The sequence below is a fragment of the Drosophila willistoni genome, assembly GCF_018902025.1.
Source record: "Drosophila willistoni isolate 14030-0811.24 chromosome 2L unlocalized genomic scaffold, UCI_dwil_1.1 Seg139, whole genome shotgun sequence".
Classification (NCBI taxonomy): domain Eukaryota; kingdom Metazoa; phylum Arthropoda; class Insecta; order Diptera; family Drosophilidae; genus Drosophila; species Drosophila willistoni.
Genome location: NW_025814046.1, coordinates 3,785,431 through 3,806,116, shown reverse-complemented (window position 1 = coordinate 3,806,116; position 20,686 = coordinate 3,785,431). Strand labels below are relative to the sequence as shown.

The 20,686-nt window shown below is 32.5% G+C and overlaps 1 protein-coding gene across 2 annotated transcripts; it reads right to left on the bottom strand.

The window, feature by feature from the left end:
* Positions 1-178: 178 nt before the first annotated feature.
* LOC6638423 lies at positions 179-18,828 on the bottom strand. 2 transcript variants are annotated; one of them, XM_047009517.1, is made up of 11 exons: positions 18,752-18,828; positions 9,363-9,682; positions 8,518-8,619; positions 8,152-8,448; positions 7,983-8,077; positions 7,061-7,108; positions 4,018-4,109; positions 3,473-3,665; positions 781-916; positions 572-724; positions 179-501 (listed from the first exon to the last, which is right to left on the bottom strand). In XM_047009517.1, the coding sequence occupies exons 1-11, from the start codon at positions 18,803-18,805 to the stop codon at positions 384-386; spliced, it is 1,608 nt and encodes a 535-aa protein (XP_046865473.1). In that variant the 5' UTR covers positions 18,806-18,828; the 3' UTR covers positions 179-383. The 2 variants fall into 2 exon arrangements, with proteins under 2 accessions (XP_046865473.1, XP_046865474.1); XM_047009518.1 differs by lacking the exon at positions 7,061-7,108 and having other exon boundaries at positions 18,752-18,827.
* Between the last annotated feature and the right edge of the window lie 1,858 nt (positions 18,829-20,686).

Genomic DNA, 20,686 nt, shown 5'->3' with positions numbered 1-20,686 from the left:
TTTGTTGTGTCTCATAATTTATTTTGCTTATAAAATTATTGCTTTTTGATTTGGATTTCCTTTTGTAAAAATTATTTAACCGCTTTTACCTGCTCCACCAAAACAAAAAACAAAACAAAAACAAAAAAAAAATAAATCAAAAGAAATATTTAAATGTATATATATTTTTTTTGTGTTTTTTATAAATAAACTAAAATTAGGTACATAAGATTCTTAGAAAATAAATGTAATTTTAAAGCATAAAAATACAATATTTACAAAATCTTCGGGCACTTAAAGAAACCCAAATGAAAGGAGTCTATTGGTAATTTCTTTTGTTTTTTGTTTTGTTTCAATTTTGAAAACCAAAATTTGTAGAAATAAACAAAATTCTCTCAAGCTGCTTAGAGAACATGGAGATTCTCACAGCTTTTGGACTTGGAATCTCTCGTCCAGACGCGTCCCAATAGACCTTTGACCTTAAGACTGGTGGAAGTACGAGAACCGCGATATTTGCGAGGACTGCAAAGGACAAAAGGTGCAGATAAATATATTTTCTTTTCTATTTAGAATTTTTTCAAGTTTAAGTTACCTGCTGTGGGCACTGCCTGGTGGTGTACCAGCTCCTTCGCCCAGAGGTCCTGACAGAGGACCCAATGGAGTATTGGCATTCAGACAGCCAGCACTGAGTGGAGAGCAGGCGCGACGCTTTGATTTGCGGATAGAGCGCTTACGGAATAGATCCCTGTAAGAATAAATATTTAAATCATATGTAAAATAGTATTCTTTGCTGTAACTCACCTTGACTTTTCGGGATTCTCTAACTTAAGACGTATCTGCGACAGCAGACCCACCAGCAACTCATCCACATTGTGATTAATGCCCACCGAAGTTTCTATAAATTTACAGTCATACGCCGTGGCCATGGCCTTGCCCTCTGCAAAAAAAAGGGAAGGAAGTAATGGGAAAAATGTTATTAAAATATGAAATAAAAGTAAGTATGCTTGGAATAATGGTAAATCTCTGTAGCCTCTATGCTTAAGCTCTCTGTTAGTTAATCAAATCGAATGACTTCGCTTAGTTAACTCAGTTAACTCTCCCAAGGTGCATCATAAAAACCAGAATCAACAAAAACTTGGACACGTCTGGCGCAAAACACTTGTCGTAAAAATCTGAAGCATCCACTCGCCTTACATCCCATCCCATGCCATTGGCTTTGCCCCGCCCTTGAGTTTCTTTCACTCATATATTTTGTCACTGGGCCCAACATCCCGGATTTTTGCCATTGACATTGGCTTTTATGACAAATTTTATTAACGATGTGCCGAAAGTTGTTCTACGCTTTCGCCTTTTATTAGATTTTGATAGCCCATGTTTGTACGTTATACTTATTTCTCGTTTTATTAAAAATCCTACACACGCTTTAAGCATTCAACTTGCACCACGACAAAAGAAATAAGCCTAATTAAAAGTAAACATTGGCAACTGAAAATGGAATCCTGGTAGCAAGTCAACAATACGAACTTGAAATTCCCTTCAACTCGCAGTGAAAACTTAGAGTTTGAATTGATTTATTGCCAAATTAGTGCATTTTTAACCCCCAAAAGTATGCTAGGCACAAGTTTACTGGTACTTCTATTCAAAAAAGAGTTCGTAGGGTTTCCTTTTGATACTTAGAGAGAATATATAATCCGCAAAGGATGTCAGAGAGTTTCTTTTAGTTTTATACTTCTCAACGACTTTAATGTACCCTTTTAGCACACGGTCAAAAAGGTACACAAAGTGGGCGAAACTTTGCTCTCTCTTTCTCTCTCTCTTTCTCTCGCAAATTCATTTCAATTAAATATAATTTTGCCAAACATCATTAAGTATGCCAGAAACAACAGGCAATGCTAACAACAAAAAGAAGAAGGGCAGCAAAAAGGTAAAACTTCTAATGAAAAGTGGGGACAAACAAATTAAAATTGTATGAAGGGGCTCTTAAATGATTTCAACGGCAGGAGGACTAGCAATTAAAAACAACAACAAAAATACTGTTTGCCAAAAGCTCTTAAGCCAAAGTTTTAAATGGGGAGGCCAAGAATTTTGTACATGAAATTTTTTTCGTGTCTCTCTAGTCTCTAAATTCAAATTCAAATTCACTTAATTCCATTTGCTATTGCTGTGTGTTCGAAACGATGATTATGAAAATTTCGCAACATTTTTGCTCTTCACATAACTAAAGCATGAAAAATTCTATAAATACTTTATGAATTTAGGATGGAGGGCCTTTAGGAGTAACTTCCCCTAAGCTAAGTACAACAATAGGCTTAAGGGACACAGCAGTGTGAGTGAGTGGAAGGGACTTTGGGGGGACAAAAACCACATGCCTAAGGAGCAACAAAAAAAATGTAATCAATTTTTCTTTACTCTCATCTTTTTTTTGGCTTTGAGCCGAAACAATTTCCTTTACCCCCCCTGATAAAAAACAAAAAAAAAATGGCAAAAACTTTACCTTACTTAAGCGACCATTAAAACCATAAATGCAATTTAACACAAAAAATATTGAATTTCTTAGACAAAGTGAGAGACAACTCTTAGTGGTGGTAGTCGACTTTTAGTTACCCTGGAAAATGTTACATATTCTATTCACTTTTTAAGGAATTTCACAAATTAATCTTGTTATTATTGTTCTTACTAATTGTAAAAAAAGATCAATTTGGGAGCCTTCGGTTGAATTAGGGAAGAAGAAGTTAGATAGAGAGGAGTTATTAATCGATTAATTTTTAATCTACATGGTTGCATTCGATCAATTTTAGTATGCTGTGTGACGCTTTTTAAAGACGAAGCTTGGCTTGACTTACTAACTACTTTAAGAATCCAAAGGTCATAATATATTCATGGAAGTAAGCACTTAATACGATTTATTAATGATTGAAAAGATACATGGATATCAAGATGAAAACTGTCCAGTTATTGATTTTCAAAGTAACACATCAAATGGGTCCTAGACTGATGACGGAGACGATGATAGAGAACATTTTAGTTTTAGAGGTTTTAATGCAAACTGAAAGTTTAAATTCTGGTGCATAAACTGATATATAAATCGGTCGAAAATTGGCACTATTACAGGTTCACAAAGTTAGGGTTATTTGAGATTTTTAATATTTTCCGTGTAAAAAAACTTAATTTTTACTAAATCGTCATTTAATACCCTTGTCTTGCTCTTTTCTTGAAAGTATTGGGCAATAATTGATAGAGCTGTTTGATTTTAGATAAGGAATATATAGTTAGTCTTTATTCTCTTCTCTATAGTTTCTATGCAAAGCATAAACATTAGAAATCAGTTTGCTTTGCTTTGCTTTTAAAAGTCTGACAAAAAACATTTTCTATTCTGCATTGCCTTTATAAGAGCTTACTACACTTTTTGTTATAAATGTATATATATGTATATATATATGAACTCTCTTATGTCCATCTATTTGGTTAGTTGTTAAAAGCCAATTGAGCTTACCTTCAGATGTAACCAAACGACTCCTGGCCAAATCCGCTTTGTTCGATACCAATATGACTGCTTTCTGTGCTATATTCTGATTGGTCCATAGAATTTGAAGCACCTGTTCGGCTATATTGAAGCTGCTCCGGTCCGCGGCTGAATAGATGACGCAATAGCCATGCGGATCATAGTTGGTCAAGCATTCATCCGGCTGTATGTGTATATGTGTGTGTGTGTGAGTGTGAGTGTGTTGAAAGGGAAAGAGGACAACAACAAAATGACATTGAGTGAGGTTGAGTGCTGAACTGAGAGTGCTGAGAGCTTGTTTTTTTTCCGTTTTCTGCTATGTATATCCTACATAGTGGATGGACTGATGGGAATGATGCTGATGCTGGTGGCTCCTGTGCATGTTAATGGCATTATGAAAATGCCACACACAGACACTCACACACAGACAGACAGCTACATAAATTGAGTGCGATTGACCTTAAAGTTTTTGGCTTAACCCACTCAACTTTCGCCCTTTTAGGATTTACTACTATGATAAATGTTTGTGTACTTACCGTCATATCGGTATAGCCATGATCAATGAATATCAATTCGGATTCCTCGCCACTGAGTAATACTGATACGGCCTTCTCACCAGATTCATCATCTATATATACACACAGATATGTAATAATATTTAATAAATAGTTAGATACTCGTCTCAATTATAATTGAAAAACCACAGAAAATGGAAACATAGCCATAGCTGAATATTAGTTAGAAAGTATATGTATTAATGGCCAATGAATATGCAAAAATAAATAAATAACATTTGGAAAGTGCATAACTTTATACAGAGAAATATTTTTGTTGGTTTTTAGTTATCGAAATATTACATTAGGATTAGTTCATGGCGTGTGGTTTTGAGCTATGTACAAGTGTTGAATTGGCATTCCAATTTCGGTTTTTGGAACTAGGAATTTTTCATATTTTGAGTTTTGCGAATGCATGCTTGGGTTTGGAATTTCACATATTCGAAATGGGAAAATACTTCCCAACCACCCAAAAAAACCAAAAAAAAAAAGAAAACAGGACGAATGCATTTGCAGCATTTGAATTGCCCCCAAAGGTATGCTATGATATGCAATATGGCAAGTGCTTTCACTGTGTGTGCAATGTATTTGTGGTTGTATGTTTACATGTGTGAGTGTGTGTGTGTGTATGTGTGTGGTGTGCATGTCTCATATTATTCATTTAGCATTTTTAATTAAAAACCAAATGGGAAGAGAAAACACTTCAACTCTTATGACAAAAGCCACAAGTGTACACTTGACAAAAAAATAAAAAGTAAGTTATTTTTTCCCATAATTGTGCGAATACTTTTGACCCTTTAAGAAATCATAAATTTCAAAACTTTTAGACTAATAAAACTTACAACAAGTCTCTCAATAAAGTGAAATCTCAATGTTGTAAACATTAAAGTTCCTAAAAGTATGCCACAATATAACTTTTTCCATTCATTGACTCTACCAGATCGATTAATATCAGAATCAAATTTTCAGTTTTAAACTCTTTTACTTTCAACAATTCTCTACTTAATTACAAAAACAACTTTTGGAGTTGCCTTCTTTGGGATTTAAAGTTTTTGGGCTCCCAAAAGTATGTTAGGCAAAAACTCAACTATCTCAGTTGTTAAATTTTAAAGTTCCTAAAAGTATGCTAAGACAAAACTCATTTCCCTGAGATAATATACTTAACACTGACCTATTCAAATATGTTTCTTAAACTTGAAATAGTTCTTCATTTTTAAGTTTTAGTTAACATTTTTCAGTGTAAAAAGCTTATGGTAAAAATATGTGCCTTCTGTTTTCAATAACCGCATAAGCTGATTGGATGTGATTAAATATATTATATTATTTGCTATGTCAATGCCTCTTCTCCATTTAAATGAAACGAATAATAATTGAATTTTTGAAATGAATTTATGGCAACGAATTCTAATTCGTCTGTATGCTAGGTCCTCGACTGCATGAAGGGGGGGAATCAATTAAGAATCTGAATCAAAATCAAAACGCCTAGCCACCTAATGGCCTTAAATATTAATTATGTTTGAACAAAAAATAACGTTTCCCAACAAATAGTCATAAATCAAATCAAGAAACAAAAGCTGAAATCGAAATGATTCAACAATCGATTGTTTTGTTTGTTTTAGCCAGACTGCGGTGCGTATCGGAGAATATTGGAGGAGAGTGAGAGAGTAATGGTGGGTAGAGAGGAAGCGGAAACTACTTTTAGGCCTTTTGTTCTTATAAGCCGCTTGGCCTAATTATTTGGCTTAGAAGCAAGGGATTCATTGTGTGACAGTGGACTGTGTGGATGTGTTCCAAAGGACGGGGTGTGTGAGTGTGAGAGAGAGTGTGTACGTGTCGTTTAAAAGATTTAGGATCAAAGAGTAGTAGATACTTAAGTAAATCGAATTGAATTTTTTTGGATATATGTAGGTACACAGGAAGAAAAAAAAAACGCAACGCTTAAATGCAATTTTCTATGCTAATTATAAGTGGAAATTTTGAATTGGTCTTTTGTTGATACCCTTGCAGATAATTATAAGTAATTATACGTTATTTATTTATTTATTTATTATTCAAAAATTCTGCTGTATTTAGAAATTACAGCCAATCTTAATACTACCTATAGCTTTTAAATTTTAAGTTTAGTTGTAGGCAATATTATTAAGTTTTAAGAGGCCCCTAAATTGTTTTTACTTATTCATTCTACGAAGCCTTTTTGGAGACATTTATTTGTAATCCTCAACTAGTTTAAGCATTAAAAGGCGGGCCATGGGCTTTGTAATCCATTGTTGAATCTAGGTCTGCGAAATAGGGGAACATTACCCCTTAAAGTAGGCAATATGGACAAGTACTCAGTATCTTAAACAAATTTATAATTTTTCATATGCCTTGTAATCTAAAATATCGCTATAATCAATTATGGCTTCAAAAATTGTTTTTTATTCCGAAATTTCTTCATAGGTTGTAAAAAGCGATTCCTGCTTGCTTATTGCATATTTTATGGGACTACTTTTCCCCTATTTACAGTCATAGATAAGCCACTGGTGTAATCTTGCCAAGATTTGAAACTAATAGGTTTAGACTAATTCAAACCAATCGGACAAGCAAATTAATATAAAGAAAATGTCTTGAGATAGGGGTATTAAAAATGAAAATTGTAGAATCCTGGAAATATGAATACAATGCTCTGAGACATCTTCATAATATTATAATAGTTTATATTCCCATAAGATTTGATTACAGTTTAAAACTTGCAGGAACAACTCATAATATAATTTTCATAGGGAAAGTAAAATAAACAATTCAAGTATGAAATCAAGCAAAACTATATTTAGTATAATATATGCAAGGGTATCAAAACTTCGTTAGAACGAAGTATATTCTAGAATAATTTTTATTTTTTGTAATTTTGTAAGCAGTTGAGTAGCATAAGTAATAAGTATTTGGAATAAATATTATTAAATAGTTAAAAATATTTTGTGATTTTTTTTTTTCTTATTTGATTTTTGTTTTTATTTATATTTTGTTGGATTTTGTTTCTTTTTACCGTCAGCGGCTTTTTCAATATGTATGCGTATATCAGAGTTGCCTAGATCTGATTTGCGTTAAATTTTCGAAGATATTTTGTGTTTTAAATGTGTTGGTTTTTATTTTTTTTGGTTTGTTTGTTTTTGTTTTCAATGAGGTTAGTTTTTTGTTGTTGTTCGAGATGATGCGAGATAGAAAGAGAGAGAACACAGATAAATATCACACACAAAGATTTACAAAAAATTCGATAAAAATATCACAAGAGGGGGGGAGTGGGTGGGGGTTTAGCTAATTTGTTTTTTTTTCTAGTTTGGCGTGACGACAAAGAATCACAATTTTGCAGTGTGCAACTGATTTGCATATTTATGTAAGGATGTTGTTGTTTTTTTCCGATATTTGTTTGCCCATATTTGATCATTAGACCATTCACTCCAAAAAGAAACATAAAAAAACAACAAAAATTTCCATTTTTCTCTTTCAATTTGAACTTGAAAAAAAATATAAATAAAACATAAACTGTTCTGTGTGTTTTCCACAATTTTCCATGCGAGGAACTCATAAAACGCCAAAATAAATTTTGGGAAAAAAAATGGCAAAGACACAAAGAGAGAGAGAAAGAGAGACGGAGATAGAATTGGAAAATGCCAGGGCAACAAACAAAATGAAATACAAAGAAATAAAAAAAAAAATCGCAAAACACAACAAACAATCAAACACACACAAATGGACTGGGCAGGGTCATGACGGGGGGAAACCAGACAAACCACTAGACACACACACAGAGACACATTGGACACATTGGATGGGGTTAATGCAGTGCAAATCCATGGCGGTGGGATTAACAACACGGGTCAGCTAATGCAGGACTCATCACAGGATATATTTATTTTTTTAATGGGAAACTATCAACAAATAGATTAGAAAACTGTATCTCAACTCACCAATACTTGTGTCATAGGCATGCAAATACTCTGAGGTCATAAACTGTGAGACCAATGAACTTTTACCCACTGCCGGGCCACCGAGCATCAGGACTCTGAAAGGCAATAGAAAGTGACAATGATCGATTTGATTCAATTCGTTTAGATTGTGGTAAAACACAAAACTTACCTGTAGGGACCATTGCCGGGATTGGATGTGCTGCTCTCTCGACTGGAGGCCAATGATGTTCTGGCTGATGTTGAGGTTGGAGCTGGCAATTGTTGTTGTTGCTGTTGTTGTTGCTGCTGCTGCTGTTGGGCTGTTAAATGCTCTGTGCTGGAATTTGAACTTGCCACACTATTATTGGAACGACTGCGACGACTCTTTAGGGAATCACCACGATTAACCACACCCTTGCCCGTTATGGAGAAATGACGCAATCTATAGTATTCCTCCTCAACGCCAGTATTAGGCATCGAAGCCACTCTAAGCATGACAAAAAAAAGAGAAAGATTAACAAGAGATTAGCCTAATCATTGGTTGTGGGGAACTTACCGAGATCTTTGTTGGGGTAAACACAATTGATTTGGTCGTCCAGAGGCACGACTTCCGGGCATCTTAACAGATTGTGAGCGGCTGTGATGAGGTGAGCCATAGCTACAGAGGGGTAGACAGAAGAAGGACATTAAATATAAGCTAAAGTCAAAGTCACGTGTGTTTGGGTCCTTGAGCAACTGTTTTAGCCTCAATTACATGGTCAACAGGGTGCTAAATTGTTGGCAACGTGACAAACAAAAAGCAAAAAAAAAGAGAGAATGAAACCAAATGAAACGATATCCTGGCACGCAACAATGCATAAGTAAGTGAAAGCCATTAGAGCCTTGATTTTCAGGCATCTCACATACGTACATGCATGGCTAAAATATGCTTTAAATTTCAAGAACAAGTACGTATGTATATTTTAGTTGCCATTTGGCAAGGTGACTTAATCAAGATTCCATCGATGCATCATAGTCATCCTTCTCAACTCATCTCAGGTGGATTTTTGCCTAGTCAGCTTTCGATCTCTCTTTCTCCCTCTGTTGACCATAATCAATTTCAACATTTTAACTGCAGGCTAAGAAACTACGTATCGACCAACAGGTCGTATGGGTAATATAATCAGAAAAAGAAGAAAATTTAACTGATGACCGTAAAAAGCGAATGAAGAAAACGCAAAAGAAGAGAAGAGAGAAAAAGCTAAAGCAATTTAAATTTGATTGCTTTCAATCGGAAATTAAATCTCAAACTGAGCTGGGTCATAAAACGATAACGAGAACCGAGTCCAACGAGAGAACAGGAGAAATGTCAAAGAATCTTTTACTACATATATTGAGTTTGAGTTTTTGTGTTTAGCTTACCGCATTTCAAAATCTCTTAGCTCCTCAATGGTCAGCGTATTGGTTACATCCAACAGTTGCCTCATATTCTCATCCCGCTTGTGTTGTTGTTGTTGTTGTTGGTGTTGCTGCTGCTGATGATGATGCTGCTGCTGATGTGAATGCGGATGATGCTGATGCTGATGATGTCCTCCATGCGGATGGTGAGTCAATTGTTGTGAGTTACGTTTACGGGCATTCGCTGCGGCCGCTGTCAATTCTTTGCCCTGCTCCACACTGATGAAATCTCCCTCGTTTTTAATCAGCAACGTTTCCACTGTATTGTCCAAACTAAGTGAAGGCTAAAAGCGAAAGCAAAAATGAAACCGAATACTTTAGTGAGAATTGTTCATGCCTAGATAACTTTATTCACACCAAGGATATTTCCCTTTCTTTTCTTTCATTTTGGGCCCTTTGGCTCAGGGGTAGGCAAATTGAATGGCTTTGCGTGTTTGCCAAATACTTTTTCAACTCCTCTCCCAACCCCCACCCCACCACACAATAAAAGTGCTTAGTACAAATCTCTGCGTTTTCTCCCCCCCACCACTTAACCTACATTAGCCCACTCTAAATGAGTCTAATGAGGGTCTATTACTGCTTTTGGCAATTTGCTTAACTTTGCCAAAGATATTTCAATGCAATCGACTACGATTATTGTTAAAAAAAAAAAAATAAATATCTATAGAAAATAATTTTTTTGCAAAAATTTGTATTTTGCATAATTCACTTGAACAACTTTTTTTTTTGGCTAATTTCAAATTTTGTTTTGTCTACAAGTCGAAAGAAACGAATAAATTTCAAGCAGGTACAAATTATCTTGAAATTTACGTAAGCAGCAAAAAAACTTTTACCATAAATTATTACACCAAACACACTCAAACACACACACACACACGCATCAAAGTTTTACCTGTTTTTGTGGAGGGATAATTTATTTGGCCCAAAATGGTGAAATTAATTTGTATATTTTATTGGCAGGCCTGACAAAAGCAGCCACAACCAAAACGAAAAAAAAGGAAGAAAAATAGCTAAGAAAAACTTTTTTGCACTACTAATTAATAGGATGAATTTGTGTGTGTGTGTGTGAGTGTGTGTGGTTGTCTTTAATGAGTGTTCCCTGTCGTCTGCTATGTGGCCTTCTATACTTCTAAGTTACCTTTCATTAACACCCAGACTGATCCCTCCCCCTTTTCACTGCTTGCTTCTCTCTCTCTGTCTATATCAAATCTGTTTCAAGTGGCCACAAGAGAAAAGAAAAGTTTCTCTTTCGGTCATGAACACTTCTGGGAGCGATTATGTTGAGATGCCACTGAATAGACTGATACACATTTGGCCTGATAAATTTGATTGCTTTCAATCGGAAATTAAATCTCAAACTGAGCTGGGTCATAAAACGATAACGAGAACCGAGTCCAACGAGAGAACAGGAGAAATGTCAAAGAATCTTTTACTACATATATTGCCCACACATGCTGCTAGCAAAGACTTAAAAAAAGATACAATAATAAAACATTTGTAAACAGAAACAGTTGGTAGTCTAGGGTAGTTTGAGATAAGATAAACTCTTTAAACACCAAAGAGACTAAAGCAAATCTATGAAAATTTAATTAAATTATTCATTGCAAGTAAGTTTAAAAAGTTAAAGTTAAAGTTTTTGCTATTGTACAAGCTTAACTTTGAAAGTTTAGGTAAGCACAAAGCAAATTTTTTAATGGAAAATTTAAATAAAAGAACTTTCTGGTGCTTCTTGTCTTTCTAGACATAAATACTTAAAACTTCTAATATAAATGTATTGGGAAAGCAATTATAAGTCAAACGTAATAGTTTTAGGCTAACTTTCGCTTCATTTAGTTGTAATTCTTAACTAGTTCTAGTAATTGTTGACGAAGTCGTTAAGCTGTCTTAATGTCTATAGTATTTAGTTGTAATTCTTAAGTAGATTTAGCAATGCTTAACTGGTAATGGAAAACTTGCTATTATTTTGTTAGAAAATTCACATTTTCTAAGCATTTGAGACAAGTTTGTTGAACACTTAAAAGTAATTTTCAAAAATTTATAATTTAATGAGTATTCAGTTAGCTTCAATTTTATTTTCAATATTCTTTACAATTCTTTTTTTTTCTAAAAAGGAAAATCTGTTCCATAGATTTCCATACTTTGGGGCGTTCATGTTTCCAATCACTTTTCACCATTAAGCCAAACGATAGCGAATCGAAATGTGTGAAAATATTCATTCTGTTAGTGCTTTTCAATGCTCTTGCCAAAAGGGTATATTTCTTAAGAAATGGAATCGAATCATTCTATTTGTAAAGATATATATCCTTGCTTGATAAATTAACATTGAGTTTTTAGCTGATAGTTTTCAGTAAAGTGTCAAAAAACTAAATGTACTAAAACTAAATATAATATATGCATCTGTTTGATATGATATGGAATAATTACACCAAGGTGGAGCTGTATACTGAAGGCAAGTTATATATCAATTATTAAAACAATCTTAAGTAAACCTTAGTTGAATGTATAATTTAATTTATGTATCTTTAATTTAGTATTATAATTTTATTAGAATGTTTGACAATATCTTTTCCATATGAGACAAAAATTATATTCTGTATCCTTCCAACTTCCACTAACATGACCAAGAGCATAGAATTTTCGACTTTTCCAAATACAGAAAACTTTTTGTGTACGTTTTTATTTTTTTGCTAAATATTGTTTGTTTTTTAAATAGACAAATGAAATGTTAAGCATGCTTTGAATGAACTAATAATTGTGGAAAATGATAATTAAAAAATATTCAAATTCAAATTGAAAATCAACTTTAACTGTCAAATGTTTTTGGTGTTAGCGCGTACGTGCGGCCACTCAGGTTTTTGTTTATATCAATTATGGAATGCAATTGTTTAAATTTTTTTCTTTAGTGGTTTGCTTCTGTTTTTGTTCTTGTTCATATTTATGGGCAATGCAAATTAATGCAGACACAAAATGTAAATCATTAATTTGGCAAAAAAAAGAAGAAAAATGTTTACTCTCTTCTCCAGTGCTAACTATGCCAAAAATATGTGCATAAATTAGTTGGTAATTTGCCAGAAGGCGTCTGCCAGTGTTCAGTTTCACACTTTAATCGGCTGCCTGGCAGGTAACCTGCTCCCAGCCCCTTTTAAATGAAGGGTTTATAAATACTTTTCTAGTTTGTCTAAACAAGTATAAAAATATTCTATGCCTGGCATCATGTAAATTACTTGTTTGGTTTTCCCTTTTGCCCCCACCACAATATTTTCTATCCTCTGGCAATTTTCACTTTAAACGTCGTTCAATCGTCTGTGAAATTCACTTGAATTGAGTGAAGACGGAGTTTAGATGGCTATTTTTATCATCCCGAAAAAAAATTATAAAAATAATATTTCAAAAGAGTAGAGACAGAGAGAAAGAGAGCTAGCGAGAAAAATATATAGACAAACAGATGGAAAATTAGGGAAAATATCTTTATTACTTTGACCGTTTGAAACGCTTGATATTACAACGCTTTATCGACTTTTTATTATAGATTACGAATTTATCGGTGCGATAATTATCAGTGAAATGCTCTCTTTTTTTCATCGTAAATAATGTGTTACCCAAATACCTGGAAAAATGAAACTTTTGAAATTTATGGAAAGCATTGCATCAGTTTTTTCTTTTGTTTCCGGTGACCATTCGGAACAATCCTTTTTTCGGATTGGAATTAACACAAATTCATATATTTTATATTTTACAACAATATTACGAATTATATAGACAATTTCAGTGAGACTTGTGTCATTGCTCATTTAACTTTTGCTGATCTTACGACTTTAAATATTTTATTAAAATAATCTTCTATAATGTTTCAAAATGTTATAATAATTTGCGAACAATCGTACATTTTTCTAGAAGAAAGAGTTTATTTATTTCCTTGATTAGGATTATTTCTTTGAATTTAAGAGATTTTTATATGGAACCATTAGTTAATCCTTTTTTTTTTTGTCCCTAAGCTAAAATAATTTTGTAATTTTATTAATGTAAAGCTTTTTTTCTTATGAAAAAAGTATTCAGACATAATTTTAGTTTTATTAAAATGGATATTGTTGCTTTGTTGTGAACATCAAATTCGAAATCTGTACAGTTTATTGAAAAGATACATTTACGAAACAAATTTCATAAATATCCCTAAATGTTACTCTTAGGATTAGGATACAAATTTTATAAATATTCTTAAAAATACCAAAAATTAAATCCATACTTTGCAGCTGATGGGACGACACTATGTTTCTGGATGAACGTTTTTAAGAATTCTTTTCATTTAAAATGGAGACCCGCCCTAATATAGACTTTTTCTTTTCCCTTATATCTACTTTCTTTTTGGAAATTAATAAAAAACCAAAATGAATATAATTAGCTTTCTGTCTTAATTGAATGTTAATTGGGCTGTTAATAAGTCAAAGGAACTCTAAGTCTACTTAATTTATGCTTTGAGCACTTGAAATTAAATCCTTGGGTCAATGAAGTATTGAATTGAATCCTTGGTTCAAATACGTATTTTGTTTTAAGTATGATAAAAAGGGTAAAGGAAGTCTCTTTTAGATTTATATTTGGCTTATTAGTTAAATATTAAAAAATTATTTTGCGAAGACTTTGTTGAAATAGTTTATATTAGCCATATTGGTATAATTTTTGGCCTAATCGTTCGCCAGTTTATATCTAATGAAATGATTCAAATATAAGACCCAAAAAATGAAATTTCGGACACAAGATATAGATATATCATTACATCACATTTGAAATAAAACAGATGAATAAGCAATAAATGAAATCCATATTGTCTCGTTTTTGGCAATTGCCAAAGTAAATTAATAATTGTTTATGAATGCATTCATCTAGCCTAACAAATAAGCGATGATTTCCCCCCTTTATGGCCAAGTTAGTTGGATCACGCTACCAGTGCATGAATGGAAAGTGCAAAGTCTATTCACCTGTAGCAAAAAAAAAAGGAAATGTTTCCATTTCTGTGAAATGAAACTATTAGCAGCAGTGCTTGGAATTTTCCGTGCAGATGGCTATTTTTGGGTTAAGATCTTGCAACAATGCAATTGCCTATAGAATCTGCACACACACACACACACTTATACTATACTCATACATATACATATATGTATCTATATATCTATGTTTGTTTATTTATAGCAAAGGTTTATTTATGGCTCTGCTGAACTGCAGCAAATGCAACAGCCTTCGGCAACTCACAAATTGGGGTCAATGAATTCTCACTCAAAGACAGAGAGAGAGATAGAGAGAGAGATAGAGAGAGAGAGAGAGAGAGATAGAGAGAGATACAGAGAAGAAGAAGAAAGAAACGTAGAGCAAAATACAAGAAGAAAAGCAAAAGCAGCTAAAGAAATAAGTATGCAAAAAACAGAATCAGGAAAACAACGTCCAGTTGTGCCTATAAATCAGTTAATAAATGACACTTAAATTTCTAGGACAAACGGCAAAATGGGGGAGGGTCAGTGGGTGAGCCCCACACAGAAACACACTGCCCTCCTATATACATATATTCCAGTCTGCTCGCTTGTATCGGGTCATTTGCCCAATTAAAATCTAATCGAAAAACTATCATTAATAATTGCCAACCCAAAAAAGAAAAATCAAAAGCATTTTCCTTCTCTTCACTCGTTTTCTTCGGTGTGTCTGTGTGTGTGTGTGTGAGGGGAGAAAAAGAAAAAGTTTATTTGCCTTTTGGCAATTAGCAGGTTTGTTGCTTGGCCATTGGCTAAATTGCTGCCTTGACCACAACTTATGGCAAATAATTTTTTTTGGCTCAATATTCTTGGGCCAAACGGTTGACCCTGAATCAATGGCTAATGAAAGTCAATGAACCGCCTGGGAGAGTGGGTAAAAGTAGACCTATCAATTATACAATTACTGGGTGACCCATTCAAAATTGGAAAACTGGGCGAAAATTTCTTGTTGCGACCTTCAACTAGGTTTGAGGGGTGATTAAGAAAAGTTCGCAAGCATAATTAGCTAAATTAATTGATTAATTTAATTTGGAAATCGAAATTGGGGGGAATATAAAGAAGGTCAATTGACCAGGTGGCACAGTTCAAAGAACCAAGATAGATTCCATTTCTCTTCTTTTTTTCTATTCTTAAATTTAAAAAATGAAAAGTCATATGTTTATAGTTTAAATAGAAATTCTTGTGCTTGCTATTTAAGTTTAAAAGATTTTTCGAGCTCTCTCTATCATGGCTTCTAAGATTACATTAAAAAAAAAATAAAAGGAATGAAATTACATAAGCTCTTCAAATGGTTTCCTTTCTGTTGCTTTTGCTTTTTAGCCATTAGACTGGATTTTCCTTGCCCGTTTTCCTTGTAAGTTTTTGCCAAGCGAAGGACACGGCTAACATAGGTAAGGGTGCTAAATGGGGTGGGGTCGTGTGGTGTGGTGTGGTGTGTGGATGAGGCGGGAATGAAGTAAAATGCATTTGCTGTTGCTTACTTTGGGCCTGCTTATGACAGCCAAGGCCTAAACAAATGCATTTTCATGTTAACACATTTTCCCTCCGCCTCCGCCACCGCCCTCTCTCCGCTCTACCCACATCAATTTTCATGTCCACTCAATGCAAAATCAATAGGAAACAAGAACAACACAAACAACATTCATGAACAATGGCAAAAATGTTTTTGAAGCTTTCAATGTTTACTTTGAAGGCGGCTAAGCGAAAGGAGGTTGGACACATCGTTGGATACGGTGGGTTGGGGTGTTGCACTGAACAGATAGTTCCCATATATATACACACACACACACAAGGCTAGACCTGACTCGATTCGAGGTGCGTGCTTGCTAATAATTCGCACAAGACTTCAGAGGTTCTTTATTACCTGAAGGTGAACAATGGCAGCAGCAGGCAAAAGTAGAAAAAAGTGAACTGGGTTGGGGGATAGACAAGATATATGATACTAATTTATAGGTTGATATATTTGGAAAAACCCCCAAGAAGGTTGAAGCAAAAAAGAAAACCAAAAGCAAAACAATTACAAAATTTACACCCGAATGAATAATTTAAAAAGATCTAAGGACTTGAATTCACATATATATTATATGAAAAGTACATTTTGTATTAAAGATTCAATTTATTATGACTGCATTGTATAAGGTTTTAATTGTTTTTGCTACATTTGTACATACATATATATAAAGAATATGTTGTTGTTTTTTCTCTGCACGAGGAAATGTTCATACATTTTCCATTCATCTTCATGAATTTTATTTCGCATGAGGAGAGAGAGAGAGAAATGCATACACACTGACAATTATAAGGAAATCGTTAAATATCTAGATATAACTAGACAGCCAAAGAGAGAGAGGGAGAGAGAGAGATGGAGATACAGATAGAGTGGGGCGGAGGAAGTGAGATGGATCATTTCTCAGAGCACACACTTGTTTTGTTTCTGTTTGTGATTTTGATGTTTACAAGTAAATCAAATAAAATAAAATACAAAATAAAGCTATAGTCCGAATATAAAATATAAACAATCTGTGAGGGCAACCAATACTAGATCTACCACTGGCTTTTGGGTCTCGGTCTGGGTCTGGGTCTGCGGGGCATCTCTGCCTGGAAATCATGATAAAGATTTCATTTTTTTCTTCTTTTTTTGCCGTTTTTCCTGCTAGGTAGTTTATTTTGACAGCTGTCAACTGCCTGGCACGATATGTAGATACAAACAATATATGTATGTATGTGTGTGGATACTATATATATATATACTTATGTATGTTTCTTCTGGCAGTTGCAACATTTCAATTATTTAAAAATGAAAAAGAAATTACATGTAATAATAATACCCTTGACAATATTGAAGAATATTGTAGTAATTGTGATAATAAAGAGAAACTTATATTGCTTTGATCTACTTCTATTGGATAACTATGTCAATGTGAAATATCTGAGATTATTTTTAACTGTATTTAAAATATAGTACTTCACAATGTCACGTATAGTTTCTGACTTTAAGGTTCTTTAAGTGAATTGCATTGTATTTCTCTACTAATGATTTGAAAAATCCTCTTTTTAGTTTATTCAAATATTATTTAATCAGTCAATTTTTAAACTATTTTCAGATTACATAATTGTAGAATTAATTTTTACTTGTTACCTAATTCTCTAATCTAATTATATTGTATTGATTGGAAGGGGAAATGTGATCTATTTATAAGTTATGTACCAAATTATTTTTTAGAAGAAATCTATTAATTCTATTGCACTGACTTCTTAAAATAATTTAAAATATTTTTTTGTAATCCAAAACCTAATATATATATGAAAAAATTTTTCAATTCAAATTTATAATCTTAAGTTTACTAAAGAAGAACTAAATATGAAGAACTAAGAACTAAAATTCTTTCATAACAAGAAATCTATCCTAGTCAAAATATTAGGAATGACAGCTTTACAGCGACTTTTCTTTAAGAAAAAATGGTTTTTGAGTTTTAAGTTCAAGCTTTCCACTATGTTTTAAATAAAATATAAATAAAAAATTGAATATTTTTGTATTTCTGTAGTTTATAAAATTTATAAGTAGTAAGACTTGCTGTATATCATACTTAAAAGAGCAAAAATCATAATAATTTATCAGGATAACTTAAATTGGTATCAATATTATTGGAAAGAAAGTAGTATAGAGATACTAAGGGATAAGAGTATTTGCCTCTCTTTCTTTTATAGCAATATATATAATCTTATGTATATTTTACTTAATTTTTTTGGATAACTTATTGTTAGATTTGATATTATATTTATTTCAACTTTTTATGTTTTTTTCAGTTATTTCGAATAAGACAGAAAATGAAAAGGAAAGTTTATATTCCTTATAAACTATATCCTTTTGAGATACATTAGTCACAAACCAACAGCTTTCTATCGAACTACTTAATTTACTTAAAACTTTCAAATGGAAATCCTATAGATATACCTTGCCACTTAATTTCAACTTCCAGGGTATACAGAATTGATTAGAAACACCTAGTTTTCGTGTGCTTTAAATGTAAACCAATAATGCTTTAGTCAGATAATTTTAGTGGGAATAACCGACAAATTGTTATGCATGTTTTTTGCCCCAAGCAAAGTGAAAAACACAGTCATTAGAGTTGGCGTCATTGTCGTCATTGCAATACAAGAGGGATACATGATGTTCAGGGATCAAAGTTATTGAATTGAATGGGCTGATTTTGTTATCTTATCTAACTAAACTAAGTATGTAACAATTATTGTTGCCACCTAGTTGTTAGCCCATTAGCAGGAGGAAATATCAATGAAATATATCCAAAACAAAAACAAAATTATCAACTTTACCTCTTTGCAACGCTTGGACAGGCTGCGGCAGATGCGTTTATAGAATGGCGCCATAATTATATATTATATCGTATTATCTTTTATAAATTCAATAAGTCTTTTATTTATATTCTAATGTAATATGAGAATGTTTTAACTTTCACTTTATATTTAGTCTTTTATGATTTCTTTTCTTTCTTTTTGTTTAGACAAATTTTGGTCACACAGTTTACATTTTCAGCAAATAATATTAAGTCACAGGTAAAACAATACTTTTCATAAAATTTTCTATTTAGTTTTCAGAGTTATTTACGCAGTCAAATTTGAATACTATTTTTCTTCTTTTTATTATTTGGTAAATTTTTCTGCTCTTATTTTTTTGGGTTGATGTTTTGCGGCGGATCGTAAACATTTGAATGAAGCAGATCGCATACGGCACGTTGTTTTTATGAGCTGCGATAAGTTTTTCTTTTTTCCTTTCAGAGAGACAGAGAGATACCAACAGAGAGAACAAGAGAGAAATAATGAGAGAGAAAGAGAGCAGTGGGCGACAGACAAAAGCTTTTCCTTTTTGGACTGGAGAGGCCAGACAAAGAGAGAAAGAAGAGTTTTCCCCCCCAAGTGAATTTTTTTTTATATTCGCGATTGGATATATTAAGTTCGTGGAAATTTTTTGTTGTATTGATAACAGTCACCTATAAAGTGACAAATCTATATATACATATATTTCCCTACATAAAAATATCTATATTTGTTTATACAGCTATAACTGACAAAAGATCCTTTCTCTTTAAAAGTTTTTTCATTTTGTTATAATAGAGGCTCATTATAATTGACTTTACAAAGAACTTTTACTTTAATCAAAGGGATCAAAGCGAATATAAAGTAAGTTAAGTTGCTTCCTTCATTTAACCCATAAAAATTTTACACTGAGGTAGCTTTTTTTATTTTGAAGAAGAAAATTGATTTCAAAGACTTCTTGATCAATTTCTACTAATTTATCGAAACAATTATGCCAAAAATCATAAATCTCGCATTGAAATGTTATATACCAAAATAGCTTTTTTAGTCTGAAAAGCTTTCTTTTCCCATGTTTGTTTTCATTTCTTTTGTTTTCCTTTTCATATTATAAACTGTTTTGGTATTTATCAGATTTATATTCTAACAAATGATTTGATCAATTTTATAAGAAATTGTATGATTTCTTGTTAGAGATGCTCACAGCGAATAGAAAATTGATAGAAAATTGTTAATAAACACGAAAAGGAGAAATGACCAAGTCGAAAACTCTAAAGAGTTTCAGATTTTTTAAACAACAACAATACTAAGTTAATTTCTTTTAGGATCTATATTGTAGGAATCAATTAATTTTTAATATTACTGGAGTCAGAATTAATTTTTGAATTATATTGTATTATGTTGTATTGAGTTTCTTTAAGAAATTAATTAAGATTAAGAAATAATAAAGAAATTATCTATTCTTTACATAAATATTGTTGATATTCCGAGTTAAAAAAAAATAATAGAATTATTGTCGCTTTAAAATTGAAACTAAATTTCGGTGTAATATTTAACATGTTTTACACTTTATTAAAACTTTCTTCTACGTTTTTCCAATCACTTCAGTATACCAAAAATGAATTTAAGGGAATGTGGATTTAGGGAAAATATAACGAATCTTTATTTGAAAACCATTGAACAATTTGTGAGTAGAAGTTTTTAATCTTAATAATGATATTTTATGGTGGGTTTTCTAAACATTTCTACTTTATATTTGCTTCAATTTACTGAAACCACAACTTATAGTCGCTCTTTATCAAATTTTCCTACAGATTTTAGAATTCTGTTTTACTAAATTTTTATATGTAATTTATTTTTTAGCCTAACTAGACTTACTCCTTTACAAAAATGTATCAGCAATTCTGGAAATTATTTCACAAAACAATTTAAAACTCT

What these genes read in the sequence shown, in the direction of transcription:
- LOC6638423 (XM_047009517.1), bottom strand. Translation starts at nt 18,805, where the DNA reads ATGGCGCCATTCTATAAACGCATCTGCCGCAGCCTGTCCAAGCGTTGC. An exon ending in TGCCTATGACACAAGTATTG is followed by an intron (nt 7,109 to 7,982) that starts GTGAGTTGAGAT and finishes AACGCAAATCAG; the next exon opens with ATCTAGGCAACTCTGATATA. An exon ending in CCAGGCAGTGCCCACAGCAG is followed by an intron (nt 502 to 571) that starts GTAACTTAAACT and finishes TGTCCTTTGCAG; the next exon opens with TCCTCGCAAATATCGCGGTT.